The sequence below is a fragment of the Rhagoletis zephyria genome, unplaced genomic scaffold (genome assembly GCF_001687245.7).
Source record: "Rhagoletis zephyria isolate East Lansing unplaced genomic scaffold, Rhagoletis_zephyria_1.1 Rzeph_scaffold_06179, whole genome shotgun sequence".
NCBI classification, from domain to species: Eukaryota; Metazoa; Arthropoda; class Insecta; order Diptera; family Tephritidae; genus Rhagoletis; species Rhagoletis zephyria.
Window position 1 is genome coordinate 5918 of NW_016163262.1, and position 20583 is coordinate 26500.

The following is a 20583-nucleotide window of genomic DNA, read 5'->3' on the forward strand; positions in this document are numbered from 1 at the left end:
TATACACTTGCAAAATTTATGGGATGCGCCAATAGCTCTACATATAAAAATGTAGATTTTCTACCTTTACAATGGTGTATCATGTATCGAAATCGGTGTTTACTTAAAAAAAAGTTATAAAACCCCGATTTAGCTGTTTTACAGGGTGCCGAAAAAAATTGTTGCACTGCTGAAATACTCTCATTCTAAGTGTTCAAAATCGCTTGGAACTAATTGAACTGTTTTGTACCACACATCATGATACGGTCTAATGTACATACATACATATAGATACATATGTACGCATTTAGAAATAGTCGCTTGTCAGTCACACTTTTCTTGTATTAGAAATTTACTTTGCAACTTAATTTTCCTTGCATACATAAGTACATAAATAGTGTCCGTAATACCTAGCATATCACTATTTATTTTTGTTCGCATTTATTTTTACTAAATTAAAATGTACGCCCACTTGTTTGGAAATTATTTCTTTTAGTTAATATTAAATTTGAACGATGGACGGCATAAAGTGGGCGTGTGACAATTACAACGCATATGAATTTATTGCGGTTTCGTTAAATTAATTTTGCCATTTTCAAGTGATTTTTCTTGTTGTTGTTGTCACTCAGCTGGATATTGTACAGAAAACAAATCTAATATTTTCATATTTCCCACGGACAATTATTTTGAATCAGTGCTGCTACAGCTGAATAGTTCTTGTGCGGCATTTAGTCAAATGATATTTTCAGATGCAGAGAACAAAGGTGGCGCCCATCTCGGTACCGCTATTCCGCTCTTAGTAAATTTGACAGAACCACTGTTTGTATGACGTCACACCAGGCTACTTGTTTACGTTTTTCTTGCAAAATCTTTTCTTCTTTTTCCATTCTTGCTCGCGTTTTGGCATTTCTCTCTCGCAAATGCACCAGTGTGACGTCACACAAAAATTAATTTCAAAAATCCTCTCTGATGGGAGCAATCTTGAATTCTATCAGTCTTGTATATAGTTTATGGATGTACGTACGGATGGATGCATGTAGATGTACTTTTAAAAATTGTAAACGAAATTTTTCTTTCAAAAATAGAATTTAGCTTTTACTAAAATAATCAGTCTTCTAGACCAGCTCCTATTATTTTGTTTATTGAATTTGTACATAAAATAAATAGGTACTATGCAAAATAAAAAAGAAAATGGGAGAAGGTGTAGATATTCACGACTCGCGAAACATTAAAAGGTTTTTTAATTTTATTTATTTTTTGGTTAAAACCAGCATATACTCTGAGTATCACAAAAATTGGATAACATTTAAGCACACAAAAGCTGTAGGCGTGGCAGTGTGTCAACTTTGACCATTTTCCACATTTCTTCATTCCTAAATGCAGAATAGAGCATTACATACATAAAAAATGTGTCTGCTGATTTGTAGTATGGTTACAATTTTTGGCCGCAGCTTATATGGGGACGTCCCACTGTGCGCCGTAGCCTACTACTTGTATTAATTGCAGTATATACACATATGCACATACCAACAATTATGCATTGGAAATCCCATAAAATCTAAAATAGTTTTGAATTGTAAGTAAAGCTATTTTTATTTTTATACGTTTTTGGCTTAGTGTAGTTTTGATTGATATGGTCGTAAATATTTTAATTGCATTTCTGCATATTTACTTACATACATACATATGTATGTAAAATACCAAAAGATATAATAAAAATTTGGCTTTCTTGAAATGCGGAACCAGATTTCCATTTTTTCCCATTTGTTCATTGACGTCAGGGCAATTACATATTTTTTTCTCAGCTGTTAAGTTTAGAACAATTTGTTTTATTGTGTGATACGAGTACGATTCGGATAGAATATACTGAAATGATAATACAAGAGTTATAAGAAATATTTTTTAGCGTTCTTGAAAATTTTTTACATAAAATCTTGCATAAAAAAAATTACTTAATTAATTATCGATATTTGCATTTAGTCATATATGTAATACTCCTATATTGGCAGTAAGAGCTATCAAAAAACACGTACGAAAGAAAAGGAACACATACGTTTATAAATAAACATGTACACAACACATTTACAAAAACGGCACTCAAGTACACAATACATTGACAAAAACAGTACTAGACTGTCTCGCTTTGATTTCGGAATGCTTACACATTGAGAAGTTAGCTTACTGCTAATATAGAAGTATTACATATTTGCATTTAGTACATTTTTGGGCGTATTTTTGTTTTCGTAAAAATCGAAAATCATAAAATTTTCCTTTCGTTTTCTATACAAACATTTCAAATGTTCGATTCATACGAAAACAAAAAAACGCCTCCTTATGTGCACTAATTCTGCTCTAAAACCAAAATATATCACAGAATTAAAATAATTTGCTATGAAGTGATGGGTTTTAAGACAATGCTTTTCGTTTCTTCTTCATGATTTTTGCAATAGATTTATAGATAAACATTGGTGCATTGAAATATATTCCAAAATATACTCAACTAAAATGGAGTCCAGCACTCTTATATCAAAAAGGTTTAGTTTCCGAGCACAGCCCGCGAAATGCAATAGTTTTTTTACTTGATTGTTGGATTAGTTAGAATCCGAAATTTTGATTGGAAAAAAAGTTGTTGAAAATATTTATTTAAATATATTGAACCTGCATATTGTTCAGAAAATAGGTTAGTATTTTAAACAAAAAAATATATGTACATTAGGGTGGTCCTTAAATGTAGGAAGCAAATTTTTACATCATATTTCCTAAGCCTCAACCCCTACGTCGATGCTACAATAGTCGAAGATATCATATATAAATTTGTGTCCCGATTGAAGTCGGTTAAGGCGTGTCGCACAGAGGTCAAACTTCAGATTCCTCTATAGAGACTCAAAAAATCTAAATTATTTACTGATAGAATAGTGAGATTCATAATATCCAATCCGTTAGAGGTATTAAAAAAAAATTATTCAATTCGGCAAAAAATTTCCCATTGTATTTAGAAGGTAGAATTCGCCTTTTTATATTTTTCGTCAAATCTACGGCATTTACAGTGGTTTTTAAAGAAGCACACACATTTTACATTTTTAATTAAATCCAATTAAATAAATAGTTTACAGTCACATATGCTTGCTAAACTAATTTTAGCTCTTTACAGTAACATCATTATGTGGAATTCAATTGCAATTTTTTTAAGCGAATTTTATTTTGTTTCACTATGAAATAATTTGAAAATCAAAAACAAATATATTAGCTATCTATAGCATGCCTTCTTCAATTGATATGTTTTTCTTATTTCTATTTTCTAGATTTTTCTATAGTGAATGCAATTGAAAGCAAGCTCTTACTATCTACATACATATATGTAACTAAACATACTCTATACATATACCCGTCTATTACTTTGAAAAAGACATTAGGATGTTTAATTTCTTGCAAACAAAAAAAAAACGTATTCGGTAGTTGCTTGAATAAAAAATACACATTTTTACTTTGCTACTTTTTGAAATTATTTGGTGATAATTAAAAATTAAAATCATTCAATGATGTTTAAAATAATTATATAAAACGACTTGCGAGTGCTGTTAAAATGAGTATCGATTGTGATAAAAATGTTGCAGTGTAAAAGCAATAAAGCTGATTGAAGGCAATAAAGGGGAGTGGTTCCAGGAGTAAATGAGCTACATATAAAGGAAATAACAGATATCATATTTTTATGACTACTTAATTTTGCTGATGGATTTTCAATGAGGCGTCTGAGTCTGACTGAAAAGAATAGATGAAAATAATTAAGAAAAGCCGATGAAAGGTAAAAAAATTTTGGCTAGTTTTAATTAAAAAATAAATAAATTTTAATACTCATAAAAATATTTTTCTTCGAAACCCATAAAAAATAGCCACACAACCATCTCTTAGATAAATTTTGCTTTCCTTTGACAGCTTAGCGCTTCTAGCATTCTACACTCTACATTCTCATTCTTTTTCTCTCTCCTAAATTCTAGTTCAAAGAACTCATCAAACACCAAATTACAAACTTATAAAAAGTGACAAGAATATTGTCTAGAATGGGTCGCTGGCGACTGCCAACGGGCACCCCAACACCCATGACGTACAACAAATGGCTGCTGCGGTTAACAGGTGAGCTTTATGCGCAATGACGTCATACATACATACATACTTATAGAGATGTGCATATTTATTTTTATAAATTTTTACATGCTCATGCATATATGCATATGATTGAAAAAACACTTTCCACCATTTGATCTATAAATAACAGCCATCATTTGTCATTGTTGATAATGCCAAGCGTCATGCGGAAAAAACGAGAGAAAATCTGGATTTATGTAATTTTAATATTTTTACAAATTTTATAAACTTAGCTAGCGAATTTTCCGCGCCGCCAAGCTGGCACATACGATTTATGTGAAATTATTTTTGTCAATAAATTTTATAAATATTAATAGTTATTTACTTACATTTATAGCAGCAGTGAGTTCCTTTAGTTTGATAGTGGAAATTAAAGATTTTACACTAGAAAGACTAAAAAGGCAACGAATTCTAACAAATATTCGTATATAATATCTGAACACTAAATATCCTTCTACTTGATAAAAAAAAAATTGAATTCGTTACTTTAATAAAAAATTGAAGGAGAGTCACTTAGACATCTCCGTCATTCTAGTTCAGCACAGCGTGTCAGAAATTGGTATTACATAGTTGTCATGTAAATATATGCAAATGTTTTTATAATATTAGTTTGAAAATGAGAAATAGAAATTGCAAAAATTTTACGGCAGTGAAACAGGTAGTAGTTAGCATTAGAGCTAAAACAAGATATGAAATAAAAAAAAAAAAATTAAAAAAAATTAAAAAAAATTGTAGCGACCAAAGCGAATTCATGCAAGGTGGTGTTACCGTAGTAACTGTACTATTTTTCACTTTAACTTTCATTTTAACTTTAGGGTAATTTTCCTGATACAGCTTAAGCAGAAAATAACCGGACATAATTTTCGCTTTTTAATCCTAATGCATTCACAAAAAGTAAGGTTAAGATTTCAAAGATTTCCTAAACGCTACTGAATAAACACGGTGAAAATCTTGAAAAGCTCAGATAGAAAACGAATAAAACACCGAAGTCCACAAAATATGTTGAAAAGTTCCGAATTAAATGCCTAAATAATTCTGTGAGAATCTCAAACAGTCTCGAAAGAAACTAAAAAAATCCCGAAAAATTGAAACTCTCACAAAATATCCGGAAAATTCCAGATAAAAGTATCAAAAAAAACCTTAAGTCTTGAAATAAGTGTATCAAAATTGCTTAACATTTCATGTTTAGATTCAAACCGTTGAACGTGAAAATTTACTAAGAATCGGGAAGAAGCACGAATAAAAGAGAAAACTAATTAAAAAATATACAGAGAAAATTCCAAAATTATTAAAACAAACGAATAATCTTCAATTATTTTTTATTTTAAAATGTACGGTTGAACCAGAAAATTTCTGAGCAATCCCGAAAACCATTAAATAGTTCCGGAAGAGATCGAAAAAGAACGAAAAAACCGCGATTATTTCAGTTTGAAACTCAAACTTGCCGAAAAATCCCGAAAACTGACGAATGAAAAACGAAAAGTCCCGCGAAGTCCCAAAATGTGAGCCGAGTTGATTTAAGTATCCCGTGAACTTTAGAAAAATTACTAATTGCTTCGGTTTGAAAAAATTACGAAATACCGAGAAAACCTTAAAACCCGCTAAAAAACGAATAATAATGACTAATTGCAGGTTAAGATTAAAATGTACTATGTATTCATTACATTTTTCCTTTCCTTTTTTGTAAAAAAAAAATTTTCGAATTTTTTTTCAATGCCTAGTGGAAAAACAATATAATATTACAGAATTTTCAAATTCATATCATCTTTTATTCTTGTATAATACTAACCTGAAAATAAACGCACAGGGAAAAGGTTTCCTTCGTTGAATTTAGTAAAAATCTAAAGAAAATGAAATTTAACTCAATCAAATCGTATACAAACTTCAATATTATTTATGATTTTATCCAGGTGCAGAATTAATTTGAAATATTTCCATGAAAATATTTTCAATGATTAACATTTATGTATACAATACAGCACAATGCCCAATGCAATATACTTACACTTTCTCACATCAGACCGCGCCGAGAAAAAAGAATCTAAAATTATTCAAATTTTTTGAGCAAGTAAAATTTATGTTTCGGCCAGAAACTGCGCACATTAACCCTCTGCGGCCCTCGAACCTGCTTGGTTTCATTAGAGCACTAAAGCTGAACGAGGTTTTGTTGTGATTTCTGAAGGTACAATACACTATGTAAATCCTCTATCAAACCTCTGTATCTATCTAAACACATCTATATAATTCTTTTACAGTGGGCCGAATACCAAGATTTTTTTACATTAAAAAAAAATACACTCATAGCAAATGTGTATTTGTATGAACATCTTAATGTTATTCCACAAATGGAGCGACCTGTAGTGTTACGCCACCACCGAATGGCAAATGGATTGTAAGAGAAGCTTTTTCATGTCAGATATACACTCGAAGGTTTGTCATTGCCTGCCGAGTGGCGATCATAGAGGGAAAATTTTTTATATTTTGAGATGTTGCTCGAGACACGAATAAAAGGCTAGTCCTACCGGTCGGATTTTCGCACCTCTAACCACTTAGCAATGATGGCCCCATACTAAATAAGTTCAAAATCAGTTGAAACTATTAATCTTTATTTTTGCTCCATATATTACCATCCGGTCTAATAAACAAATGTACTTTATTTATACAAAAATATGCACATATTTATGCCGAATCGATATGCCTTCTTTTCAACTCTTCAAAGCAACCAATTTGCATGGCGCATTTAGAGAAAAATAATTGATTTTTAGGAAACATCTATTTCTACAAAGTTTTCAAAGCCAAAGTAATCAAGAGAGAACAACCAATAATCCAATAAATGTATTCAATGGCAAGCAATAAAAATATTAACAACCCAATTCAGCGCCACTGAGCAGTCAAATCATTGATCTTTAAATACAAATTTGAGTTTTATAGCTTCGTTTCGCTGTTAACAATATACGAACGTTGTGTATCGACATATTTTTATACATGTAGGACATGTGTATACATATTCATTAGACCGTACCAGAAAAAATAGTTCGCCGTATACCGCTCAGTCTGAGGTCTTTTTGAAATGCAATTTCGGAAAAGGTTGTTTTTTTGCTGAACGTAGGATCCCTACATGTTTCGTCTTATCTTCAGCGTTTAAATTCGGATCTCAAATTATGATATATCGATGTTCCTACTTACTTTAGACTCAGGGGTGTACCGGTCTAATGTACATACTTACGTCGTCTACAACAATATGTTATTACAAATCGACGTGTGTGACGTATTATTTTATTCCCTTGCTTGTTTCTTTTGTTGCAAACTTTATTTGTTTATTTATTCAGTCGCGTGTGCCTCAGTACGTATGTATGTATGTACATACTCATGCTCATATATAAAGTCGATGTGCAAAGTTTTAGCACACTCGGGCGTGAAATGTCTACTACTTAATAGGCTAATAATCCCGGCGGCAATACTACTCTTAACAGGCACACAGTATTTGCCCACTCTTAACGGTTTACACGCGATAAGATTAAGAGGTGAGAAGAGTCGAATTTGCGTTAGCCTCGACCATACGGTAAATGTTGTTTGCATGTGTCAGCAGTAATTGTGCTGGTAAAACAATGCAACAATGGTGGCTGTTGTGGATCTTTATCGTAGCCACATTGAGGGTGGATGGGCAGCCGATTTCATTGTAAAGGTTATGGAGGCTATAAGAGCGTTGGTTGAGTTACATTGTTAGGATAATAGCATGGTATTGAATGGGCCATTTATTTGCAAACAATGAACCTTAATGTACTTGCGCTAAAACCCATTTGAAATACGAGGCCACAATAATTAGCCTAAATAGCGAGATTTAGGACGTGGAGAATGGAGACTCATGTACGCTGTCTGCTATTGCGAAAGCGTTGAGGGCATACCTCTGATTGAGTTTGCGTCTCTTACTTTCGCTTGAAAAATTTTATTAGTCTTTGAAAGTGATTTTTCAGAACAGATAGTGGTTAATACTCGCTTAGTTTATAACTACTAGGTAGGGTGAGGTTACGCTGGTTGCGACTTCGCCCAGTCCGGAGGAGAGACACACTTACATAGGCCAGTTAGGCCCATTGTGATGCCACTTTAGCGAACTTTTGTCCCGTTAAATTTTACCATCAACTGGACTTTTTTATCTGCGTACGTGAACTTTAAAATGTTCCTTTCGCGATATATGTACATATGTGCATTAGGGTGGTCCAAAAATGCATGGGGGAAAAAGTAAAATCGGAATTTTTATGCTCTAACCCCCTAGGATTGTTCTATACCGAAAAATTTACCCATATTTTTTTATTATTTTGAAATCAAAAATATTTAGAGGTCGCTCAAAGCGCTCAAATGGTATAGAATTCTTGTAAAGCAATATAATTCTACCGGAAAACTCTGCTTCTCTTCTGGAGATTGCCAATAATAATACCCAATCATTAATTTAACAATTTTTTCATAGTAACTATAATTTATAGGTCCGACAAAACCATCAGAAAATGCCAAAAAATGCAATGGTGGGATAAAAAAAAAACTTTTGTATTAAAGATTGGTTAAATAAACAATTGGGTATGGTTATTGGAAGTCTCCTGAAGAGAATCAGGGTTTTCCGAACGAAAAATATTGATTTTCAAGAATTCGACACCATTTCTACGAAAAATGGTTTTTCCCATATCAAATGCATGGAAAACGTTGAGGTGAGAGCATTAAAATTGCGACTTTACTTATTTTGGACCATCCTAATGTACATATGTTTCGGTCATAACTGGTCTAAGCTCAGACCAAGGAAATAAGCTCAGTAGGCTATTCAGAAAATTGAGATAGAGCTTAACCTCACTTTTAATGCACACCAGGCTTGAAATTTTTATTTTGAATATTATTTTTTGTCATTAATTTAAGGTATTTGTTAAAAATCTGCTTACAATAAATAATAAAATATGAAAATTTCTTTTTTTATTTTTGATTGATTACTAATCGTTACCACTTATTATTTTATGGTTTTTGTTTTTTATTTTTAATGTTCAACCACTCATCCCCTACAACAATACCGACCACAACAAAATTAATCATGATTTTTTAAATCTGAAATTTCAACAATTACCAAATCAGTTATACTATTTTGTATCAAATGTACAATGGCGGACAATTGCTTTCCATGTAAGTGCAAAAGTAGTTAATTGAAAAACAATATTTTTTTTTTCGTTAAAATTAACAGGCCAATTACCGCCAGCAGACTGTAATTATAAACAAACACAAAACTTACAAACTATATTATTAAGTTTATATTTTGGTACTAATCAATTTGAAATTTGCGAAGTCTTCGAAAGTGCTAGCTAACTATTAGTTGAGTTTTAAATTATTTAGTTATTTACTAACCACGTAGAGAAATGTGTGTATATACATGTATTTTTGATACTAATTGGAGCAAAATCTTCGTTAGAAATTTATAAGCCTATCATAAGATCTGATCATCTGTCACTGTCTGCAAATACAAAAAAAATTTCAAATGCACATTTCTTTCCGGGTTTGTTTGTTCTTTGTTATACATACTATTTGTTTTGTTATTGTTATTGTTTTGAACTAATTAAAAAACTAAATAAAAGCGTAACTACCAAAGCTCTTTGTTAATTTTTGCGTTGATTTGTGGGCTCGATAAATCGTTGATTGGTTCAAATTGACTTGTTGGTTGCTTTGCGTATGTATATTTACGTCTGTCTTGTAAATGTTGCAAACTCGAATAACTGATTATTAAACTATGTATTTACTGTATTTGTCCTGCTAACAGGCAGGCTTGAAAATCCACACATAGTCGATTTGCATAGTGGTAACACATTAGTGTGTACTCGTGACTCAACTTTCTATTCGTTATCTACTCAAACATATTCGTCAGTGAAAATAAGTTGGTCAACTCAGCTACTCGTTACTCTTATTCGTCTATTTTCACTACGAATTCTTGTCTTCTTATATGTTGTTTTAAATTTTCTCATTAATTACGCTGTACAACACCAAAAAAAAAAAAAATCGGATTATGGTGGAGAGGGCCAAAAACAAGTATGTATTCGTGTATCGGCGTTTTGAAATTATACGTCTGAGTTGTATTTTAGAGGCGGTCAAAAAATACCCCCTTTTTCACATAGGGATCAGTTTAGCATTTCTATATTAAATAATGCAGAGAAATTTTTTGTGTAACATTTTAATTCTCCAACTCCTCAATAGATGGACCTTTTTTGTCCTTTTTGCGGAAAAGGGCAAGACAAATCCCTTAAATGTATCAACAAAAAAAATAATCCAATGGGACAAACTTCGTCGAAGCCACTAAAGAGGTCGAAGGCTAAAGTGAGGACATGGAGAGTAAGCTACCGGACTACTGCTATATTCCCCATGAGGAAGTATTGGCAGCCTATCAAATAAACAGGCGAATCTCTATATCGACAGTCAAGCTGCTATAAAGGCGCTACTTCGCTCAGCACTTCCTCAAGGCGGGTGGCGGAGTGCAGGTCAGCTCTGAATTGACTACATACTGGTACTGATTTCCCTCCAAGCGATTAAATGGCGGCTCGACCTGTCCATCATCTTGAAGGTGCAGAAGGGGTAGTGGACCAAAACGAAAAGTTGCAAGATGCCCGGTAACTATTATGTGGAGAGCATACGATATAAAACTTACGAAGTTGCTCTTATCCCTCTGGAAGAAGGAACATAGGTTCCTGGTCAGTTTTCTGATGGGGCGTTTCCTGATGGCATTGAACGCCTTTAAAGTGACTCTGACGAATGATAAGATCTGTAGACGATGTAAAATGAAAGAGAAAACATTGCAACATTTCCCCTACGAGTATCCTGCCTTTAGCAGACTGCGAATTAGTCTCATGGAGCAGGCTTTCTACCTCGCACGGTGGTGGCGCAACCAAGGTTTTCCAGTTTGCTTGGAGGGCTGCGATTCCCTTCAACATTGCTCCTGGTACTCAGTTTTTAGCTGTCTAATGTGGCCGTGGTTTATCTGGTAACGATGGGGGCCTTAATGATATCTGCAAAGCCGCGTAGGCTACCCAATCTTAGTCAGCAGAATAGTAACAACATTATCTTCAACATTGATTTTTTGGTGCTAAGTAGGACCCCTTACTACTGTTAGAGGTCCAAGCGACTTTAACAATCGCTATGATACTCCAATTCTATTATGTCGTATAAGAAGATGTAAAGATGTATCTTAAAGAAATACCGGTGAGGAGGTTCTGCCCTCATAATACAAATGATTCGGCTGTACGGATGCACCCTTTCGAAATTTTTTCATTTTGTCCTTCATATTCAGTTCAGCCTCCATTTTCGTAAACTTGCAACTAATTTTGTGAGTACGAAATTAACCCAATAACACATTTTTAGTTTTGACTTAGGTATTTTTGGCCTCCAATTGGAATTTTGAGACTTTGTGTGTATTGAAAAACTTAAAGTTAGTACATTTTAATCCAATATTTTCCTGTTTTATGTGTTTTGTTTTGCACCTAAAATAAAACTCAGATTAAACTTTCATAACGCCGATACCCATAGTATACTTTTTTCGGCGTAATTTTCAGAAAAAGTTTGAATTTGTTGCACAGTGTGGTTACATTTTGTTCAAATTCATAACTTTTAACAATACAAGCACAAGACGTTTTTGGTTATTTGAGTGTAGGGTCGGTTTTGAGCAAGTCTGATATCTATATAATTTTTATTAGTGATGCCCAAGAACTGCAACGATTATTTTATCCTTGCTGTAATGTGTTAAACTCTACTCTGTTTCTAATGATTTTATTCGAAAATAATTACATTTTGTGTAAAGGTGTTAATTTTTAAATTTTCTGCAAATTATTTTTTTTTTTTGATATTTTGTACAAATTACAGTATCATACTCATAATACTAAGTACGTAGTAATTTTCTATCTTATGTATACTTAAGAGAAAAAACTTAAAGACCAAAAAATAATTATAGTATCTAACTAATTCTACTAGTTTTCTCTTCTTTCCAACAAATGTGTAACGAAAACCCAAACAAAAACAAAAAATATTTGTCTTTCTTCTTCTTCTTTTTTTACTCTTTACAGCGGCATTTGGAGTTCTCATTTTCATTTGGATTCCGCAAGTGTCAGCTGAATGTCAAAGTATGAATTCATGCCTAAAGCAAATGCCACTTTTTTCATTTTACCACTTGCCAAACAAAAAAAAAATGTGTATCTTTTCTTATTAAAAATAAAAATTAAAGCTGTTTTTCTTTATGCGACAATTGCCAAAAATAACTAAATTAAAACAAATTATTTTCTTTTTTCTTACAAATTACGCATTGAAAAAATTTTACATATATATAAAAAGAAATTGAAAAATTAAACGCAAGAATTACTAAATGTTTTAAGCTTTCCGTGTTTAATTATGATAATCATATGATTTCAAGTTTATTTTTATTTCAAAACACTCAAACATGCCTACATAGTCGGTGGAATTTACTATTCGCTTAAATGCAAATACTCGTGTACTATGTTTTTATATTAGCTAATATACATATGTAAGAGAAATGCTTTCAAAAACGGATAATTTTACAATTTTTCGAGAAAAAAAAATACTGAACAAATATTTTCAATGGACTGCCACTTCGAGACATTTTTTTAAGATACTCGGGTCATTTTTAAATTTTTAATTTTTTTTTATTAAAGTTCTAAGACCTACAAAATTTCTATTTCAATCAAACAAAATTCGCCGAACTTTTTATATTGTAGCTTCTTGAAACAAAAGCGAATTATTTTTAACACAAACACATTAGTAGAAAGATATATGGATGCAGCATAACCTCAACATGTTATACTCTGCCGGCATAAGAACCGAATTTTATAAATCTATTTGAGACTAAAATCTATGAAAGGATTGAACGATGTATAAATTTTAATATTTTTGGTAGTTCAGTAAAATTTTAGAGATATACCAAAGTTTTCCCAATTAAAGCAAACATCCAAAGCATACGAAGCTCGCATCTATTTCAGCGAAAACCGTTGAAGTTCTTATAAAACTTGAACATTAACATTCAACTATTCTTTTCTAAAAAATAATTAAAAAGTATTTTTGTTTCTTGTAAATTTTTATGAAGACTGTAATGTTTCAATACTTTCCTACTCTTTACTTTACATATTTATTTATCCTACAAACAAAAAATTCGTACTCACACTTCTTCAGTTAAACAATACTTGATTTTACTATGTAACTTTTTCTGCTAGCAAGCATTCTTTCCTTCACTCTTTATTTACGAAAATAAAAGTTAAAAAATAGTCCTTGCAATTTATATACATTAGGGTGGTCCATATCTTTTCCAGACATCAACCCCCTCATCTCGCACCTCAAAGAAAAAAAATTAATTAGAATATCGAAAACTAAGGGGATCCGTATTTTTGCATTTTCAAATCGGTTAACATTTAACCGTGCCGCCGAAGTTTAATTTCATATTAGGAAAATACATTTTTTGTTACAAATAAATAGTCTTTTATCAAATGAAAATATTAACCTTCAAAAATTTTCAAAAAAAATGGTTAGTAATAGTTAAATTTGTATCATAATTCTTTTTTTGGAATATTTCTGACAGAAATATTTCTACTCGATCAAAAAATGTTTATTGTTAAAAACTTATTTTATGCAAAATATTTATAATATTATATTATATATTTATAAATGGAAAAATTCAAAGCCCCGACGACACGGTTAAAAAAAATACCGGTTTCTTTGTTTGCCATTTTCTATAATTCTGGGGGTGGCAGCAGAAAAGGTTGATTTTTCTATGTTTTTTTGAACCATCCTAATGTACATGTACGTATTAAATAAGACTAGTTATGCCACCAACTTGCATGTATACAAAATTCAGTTGTTACTTTCGAATGCAGCACGACACAAACAATATATTTTTTAAATTATAAAGTAATAAGTAATTATAAGTAAAAGAATTTTATTTTGCATTGTGGTAACTCAAATGTTTTTGGTTACATCTTTGACTACGTCCTAAACTTTTTGACATCACTTAGTAACTAATTAAATAATACACAACAGTTCTTCTCGAAGTTTTTCTGTTTTTTTTTTTTTTGTTTTGTTATTATGAAGACGCTCTTTCAGAAAATAAGCGAAGTTTATGCTCAATTTCGATGTTGGTGTTTCGGAGAATGAAAAATGACATTGAAGATTACACAACGCCGAAATCGGTTTGTCTCTTAACCAAATTTGGCGAGGGATGACGGAAAATCATTCCACAATACATCGAAATTTATGCTTTTGTTTTACGAAAGTTATGAAAAACTGTAAATTTCACAATTTCCCTGGCATTGCAAAAACTGGTTCTTATGTTAACGGCTATGAAGAAAAAATATATGAAAAAATCGAAAAATAAAAAATTTACAGAACTTTAAAATTGAAAAAGTCTTAAAAGCAAACACTTATAAAAATTTGTTGCTGAATTTCTTTTACCCAATACCTCCAACTGATCTTAGAAGAATCTAAAATTTTCGAGAAGGCTACAATTTTTTAACTTTGAAAACGATTTTTTTGCAAACTTGAAACAAATTTATGCTGCACAATTTTTATTGAATTTAAATTAATTTTTAGTTTAGAGTTTGGAGATTTTTTTTGTGTATATTCCAAAAATTTAGTTCTTTAAAAAACGCCTTCTTGAAAATTCCGGCATCTTTTAAGAGCATTAAGAGCTAATGTATAAAAAGAAAATTTAGCTAATAATTTATATAAGTTTTTACGCTTACAATATTTTAAATTTCAAAATTCTGTATTTTTTCATTTTTTATTTTTATATTTTCTATATAGTCCCATGTATCACTTTTGAAACTACATGCTATAGTTTTTAAGATATTTATTCCAAAAATTAACTTTCAAAATCCGAGAAATTTTGAACTTTCAGAAAACTTCGATTTGACATAATTATTTTCTGTTTATGTAATAATGTTTGTAGTTAATCAAAGCAAAATAAGTCATGCATGCACGAATAAAGTATGCAAATATGTATTATATAACGACTTAAAATTTTAAGCCTTTTTAGCTTGAATAATATTTTAGCTAGAAATTAAAAAAAGTTTATCGATTCTGTTTTGTTTGCTAAAACCTTTATATGTATATACTATCTAAGTACATACATTTTTCGGTTTGTTTACTTTCGCTTTAAAACACCTCGAATAATATTATTTTCAAGCGCATTTAACATTTTTGTTGGAGCTTGAATAAATTTTGTTAGAAAAGGTACTTAAAATTACGAAGACATCAAAAACTTTTTATAGTCATATTATGTGGGAAAGTGTTCTTAAATGTACATATATATCGTTGCTGAAATATAGAAAGGCCCTGACATTACAAGAGTGGGAAAAACCAAACCTTCAACACATACAATTCTGTGCTTAGGGCTCTTTTCAAAATGCGATAAAATCGTTGGGTTTTAAGTTACGGCTCTAAGACTTTTAAGAAAGATGTGTTTTAGTAGAAGCTACCGAAAATGCAAAACCCAGTATTTCGAAATAAACAACAATATATATATACAATAGACCTTAGTAGATAAACCAGTAAAAGAACTCAATCTGAAAAAAAAAACTTTTCTTAGTTTGGGATGCAAATTTCGGGGAGTAACATCAATAAGTAAATAAATCGCCAGGAAAAATTGGACATATCGCTGGTTTCCGATGTTTTACGATTCATTAAATCCCAGTTAATTGAAAAAAAATTATCATTTTCAATCCCAACCAGTGCAGTGCAGTCTTTTGAATTTCAGTTAGAGAAATACCTTTATATGTATTTCTCAATATTTAATTAGTCTTCTTATATTTTGTGTCGTAGACGGACGCTTGCCTCTTTTTGATAATTTGGTTAACATTCTTAATACCGGACGAAATTCGAAATTTCCGTATGCTTTCCGAGAATGAAAAATAAAAATGTATGGTCAATCAAAAAAAAATAAATATTTCGAAAATAATGGGTTAGTTGAATCCAAGCCAAGTTTGAGACTCACTAAAGTCGATGTTTAAACATGGTTGAAATGAATAGCGTCCACTTAGGGATGTTAAAAAATTTGAAACATCGATGACATGCATCAGAACGGTATTATCGATGTCTCAATAACATTTACTATACCATTTTGGCTACACCAAATTAAAAAATTAAAATATAGATGCAGCGATTGGTATTTCTGTTAGAGCTTCTCTCAAAATACAAAGAGCACTCACTAATTGCCTGCCAACTGCGAGAATAACTATTCATTCAGTTAATTCGAAATTGTTATAGAATATACTGGAATAAATATACTGGGGTAAATCTAAAAATTCGTTATCAATTGTAGGATGAAAATCTTTTGAACTATAGAAAAAGAGTTTTTTTATGAATCGCATTAATTTAAAGTTCACTTAAAATAAAATAGAAGAGTGGAGGTTTTAAGTCCCCATTAAATTTTTTAAGTTTATAAGACAACAATTTTTTTTTTTTGTAGAAATGTTGTTAAATGAATGAAAAGATATTTTGAATGAGCATCAGACTCCTTTTAAATGAAAAAAATGAAACAAGTAGAAAAGACAACAACAGTTTACATGGAGTGAACTTAGCTCAGTGTGTAGACCACTGGCTTTCCACAAAAAAATATTTCATTACGAAGGGCCTAATGTTCATAAAATTCTTAACTACTAAAATATCATTTGATTTGCTTCGAGAAATTCTATATGTTTTTAAGTTTTGCTTATCTTGCTTTAAATGTATGTATGTGCCTTTGTGTAAGTACTTATGTATGTGTATGTATATTGAATTTTTAGTTTGTAATTAATGTTGCAATGCAAAAATATTTGCATGAAATGTTCTGCACTGAATTTAAAAATAACTAAAAAAAAATATTTAAAAATTTCTAAAAATTAAATATTTTAGTTTTATTCGAAAGTATTACCAGCGCATATATTAACTGATTTCGTTTCCTATAATTCTCAACTGCGATGCACAGCACGTTCCATCTACTGCTATGAATGCGATTCCTGGACGGATGCACGTTGCAAGGATCCCTTCAACTATACGGCACTGCCGCGCGATCAACCACCGCTGATGACCTGCAATGGCTGTTGTGTGAAAATGGTGCGGCATTCTAAATCACGTAAGTGCTATAATATGAAGAAAAAAACCCACGTGCTTGTGTTAGCCCCCTTCTAAGTTTTTTTTTATTAATTAAAAAAAAAAATGAATTTTTTTTATGGCGGGTATTTTGTTATTGTAACTAATCAAAAACATGTCATGCCGTTTAGTAATTTATAAATTCTCTTTAATTTTTCTCTCTCTCTCTCTCACTCTCTTCCACACGCTTATAGCCTACGAAGTTGTACGACGTATGTGTACGTCACAATTGCAAATAAATTTATTTATGGTCGATCATGTGTGCATGATGGAAAGTTCAGGCAATGGACATATGTGCTTTTGTGAGGAAGATATGTGCAATTCTAGTAAAAATTTATTGCAAAATGGTTCACCATACCATTACATCATGATCTCTGCGCTCTCATTCATACTCTATTTACTCAATCGTTTCCAAATGCGTACGCAATTGCAGTCAATCGTTCAACAACAATTGCAAATACATAAACGAAAACAAAAACAACAATCACCAAAACGAAAACAAACGCAAATAGAAAAACATGAACCGAATGTAGAAGAAGAAATAGAAAGCAAACAAAAACAATTATTAAATCAATCACAAAACACCTTCAATCCAATGCAACTTCAACTTCTAAACCAACACCAACACCAACACCAACATAAACCAAATAAGTTAAATGCAAAAAATGAAAATCAACAACAAAAACAAACATTTGATGAAAAAGGAAAATTCGCAGTTATCATTTATCAAGCGCAACCGAACATTGCATGTCCAATAAAAACAAATACAATAAACGATCGATATTCACATCCCGTACACAGATAGAGTGAAGGTACTCCAAAAACCCTACTACAACACAAACAATTGGCGAAATGGGGGAAAATAGTAGTACACCACAGACATAGAATCATATTTACATATGTATGTATGTACATAAATGCCCCAAGTGTACAATGAAGACATACATACATACATACCTATAAACATATTTTCAATAATTTTAATTACATTAAGGAGTAATTAGCACACAATTACATACATACATACATTCATACTATACTCGTATCCATACGCCCCGCGTTCGCTCTACACCCTCGCTCTTTCAGCCCCTACTATTATACACACACACACACACACACCACACTTTACACTTCTTCTCTTTGCCCTAGAAAAGTTTGCTAACTACTATAATTTAAATTTCTTCCCTATTGAGTACTCTTTCGTACATACTTACATAATTGCTATGAGAATTAGCATTAGTTAGTTAAACTTTTGTTGAAATTAATTTTATTTTTTTTCCCCATCTTCTTTTATAAAAAGTGTGTAGTACTCGTATTAATTGAATAGCATTGTGTTGGTTTCAATTAAAACTTATGTCAATTACTTACTTAATTTGGGTGCATAATTTCGTGGTATTTTTAGCATTAGTTATGTAAACTATATTTATTTTTATTTCTTTTGTTATTAATTTAACTTATCAGATTTTAACGTATTGTTTAATGAAAAGAAAAAAGACGTAGTTAATAATTGTTAATTAATTTTTGTAGTAGTAATGCTAAGCATAATATAAAAAAAAACACAAACATAAATAATTTTTTAAGTATTCAAAAGAAAGCGTAAGTGATTATTGAAAACTCGAAACGGCAACAGGATAAGTAAAAAACTCATTTAACGAAAAATAAAATTCTAAGAATTGCATGCAGCTTTAGTGAACTACTACATATTGGAAGTAGCGCCAATGTTGCATACTGAGCTTCGTTAGCAACTATCGCAAATCTGTTAGCTTTCTACTTAACATAGAACAAAGGATGTTTCGTTTGAAGTATTCTTTTAATTTTTTTTTTATACTTACACACAACTATCTGAATACTTGAGAAACACACAATATAAAATCTTCAATTGCATGTAGTATAAAAAGATACTTTTGCACTTACTAAGTAGACCCGAACTCTGTGCGAGAAATGAGCGTAGGTGAAATACTCGTACGATGAAATTTTCTTGTTTAAAATTACATAGTTCTTTATATTCACATATCGTCACCTGAAATGCAAAAAGACGTAACTAATAAAAAATTCAAAATTCACTTTTTGATTGATATGTCCATCATATATCATCGAATTACAACTCCCACATCATTTCATGAAAAAAATGATTAGTCACGATTTTTTACGTTTCAATTACGATGTTGTTACGTCTTTTTGCATTTAAGGTGACGATATATATATGTATGTACATTAGGGTGGTCCAAAAATAGTAGTCAGAATTATAACGCTCTCAACCCCTAGGATTGTTTTATATCAAAAAAAAGGTATACCCCTATTTTTTTATTTTGAAATCAAAAAATATTTAGAGGTCGCTCAAAGCGCTCAAAGTTTTCCATATATTTTTTTATGGGAAAAATAATATTTTTCGTAGAAATGGTGTAGAATTCTTGAAAATCAATATTTTTCGATCGGATAGCTCTGGTTCTCTTCAGGAGACTTTCAATAATAATGCCTTATTGTTTATTTAACCATTTTTTAATACTAACGATTTTTTATTGGTCCCCCATTGCATTTTTCGGGGTTTTTGGCGGATCTATACATTATAATTGCGATGATGAAATGGTTAAATAAACAATTGTGTATTATTACTGGGAATCTTCTTCAGATAAACAGAGTTTTCTAGTAAAAAAAATATTGATTTTTAACTATTCTATACCATTTCCATGAAAAGTTATTTTTTCCCTATATAAAATACATGGAAAACTTTACGCGCTTTGAGCGATCTCTAAATATTTTTGGATTTTAAAATAAAAAATAGGGGTATATTTTTTCGGTATCGAACATAAAAATTCTGACTTTACTTTTTCACATGCATAGTTGGTCCACCCTAATGTACATATATACTTAGTTGTATAAAGAATAAATGTTGTTCGTTAGTAAGCGTATCAATTGAATAGAGTTTTTAAACATGTTAGCATGTATAGTGCTTGTCATAACTTTACGACACTCACATATGTATTTGCAGAATTTGAACATTTAACTTTATATTTTTTGATTTTAATTATTTCTTTATAAAAATATAGTATATTCTGCAACAAAAGCCATATAAATCCAAGTTTCATTCAAATAATTATAATTACTATTGTGAATATGTGAGTGTCGTAAAGTCATGATAAGTACTATACTTTTGCGCTAATACTTTTTTTTAATTGTTCTTGATAGTTTCTCTAAATAAAATTCTTTCCGAAAGAGAATTCGAAAAGTTCCCATAAAATAGAAAGGTTAGGTTAGGTTTAGCTGGCCGACGTTAATAACTAGAGTAATTGGCCAAAAATTTTCAATTGCTGCATAACTGTA

At 31.0% G+C, this 20583-nt stretch overlaps 1 protein-coding gene across 3 annotated transcripts; it reads left to right on the forward strand.

Moving 5' to 3' along the window:
• The first annotated feature begins 3469 nt into the window (after positions 1–3469).
• Positions 3470–18228, forward strand: LOC108372935 (protein quiver-like). 3 transcript variants are annotated; one of them, XM_017628758.1, is made up of 5 exons: positions 3470–3781; positions 3975–4110; positions 9235–9282; positions 17099–17245; positions 17457–18228. In XM_017628758.1, the coding sequence occupies exons 2-5, from the start codon at positions 4038–4040 to the stop codon at positions 18065–18067; spliced, it is 879 nt and encodes a 292-aa protein (XP_017484247.1). In that variant the 5' UTR covers positions 3470–3781; positions 3975–4037; the 3' UTR covers positions 18068–18228. The 3 variants fall into 3 exon arrangements, with proteins under 3 accessions (XP_017484247.1, XP_017484246.1, XP_017484248.1); XM_017628757.1 differs by lacking the exon at positions 9235–9282 and adding an exon at positions 12198–12254; XM_017628759.1 differs by lacking the exon at positions 9235–9282.
• Positions 18229–20583: the final 2355 nt, after the last annotated feature.

Bases quoted from the DNA above. Each gene is read 5' to 3' on its own strand.
- LOC108372935 (XM_017628757.1), top strand. From the start codon at position 4,038: ATGGGTCGCTGGCGACTGCCAACGGGCACCCCAACACCCATGACGTAC. The intron at 4,111-12,197 runs GTGAGCTTTATG...TACTCTTTACAG, and splicing joins ATGGCTGCTGCGGTTAACAG to CGGCATTTGGAGTTCTCATT. The intron at 17,246-17,456 runs GTAAGTGCTATA...ACACGCTTATAG, and splicing joins GGTGCGGCATTCTAAATCAC to CCTACGAAGTTGTACGACGT.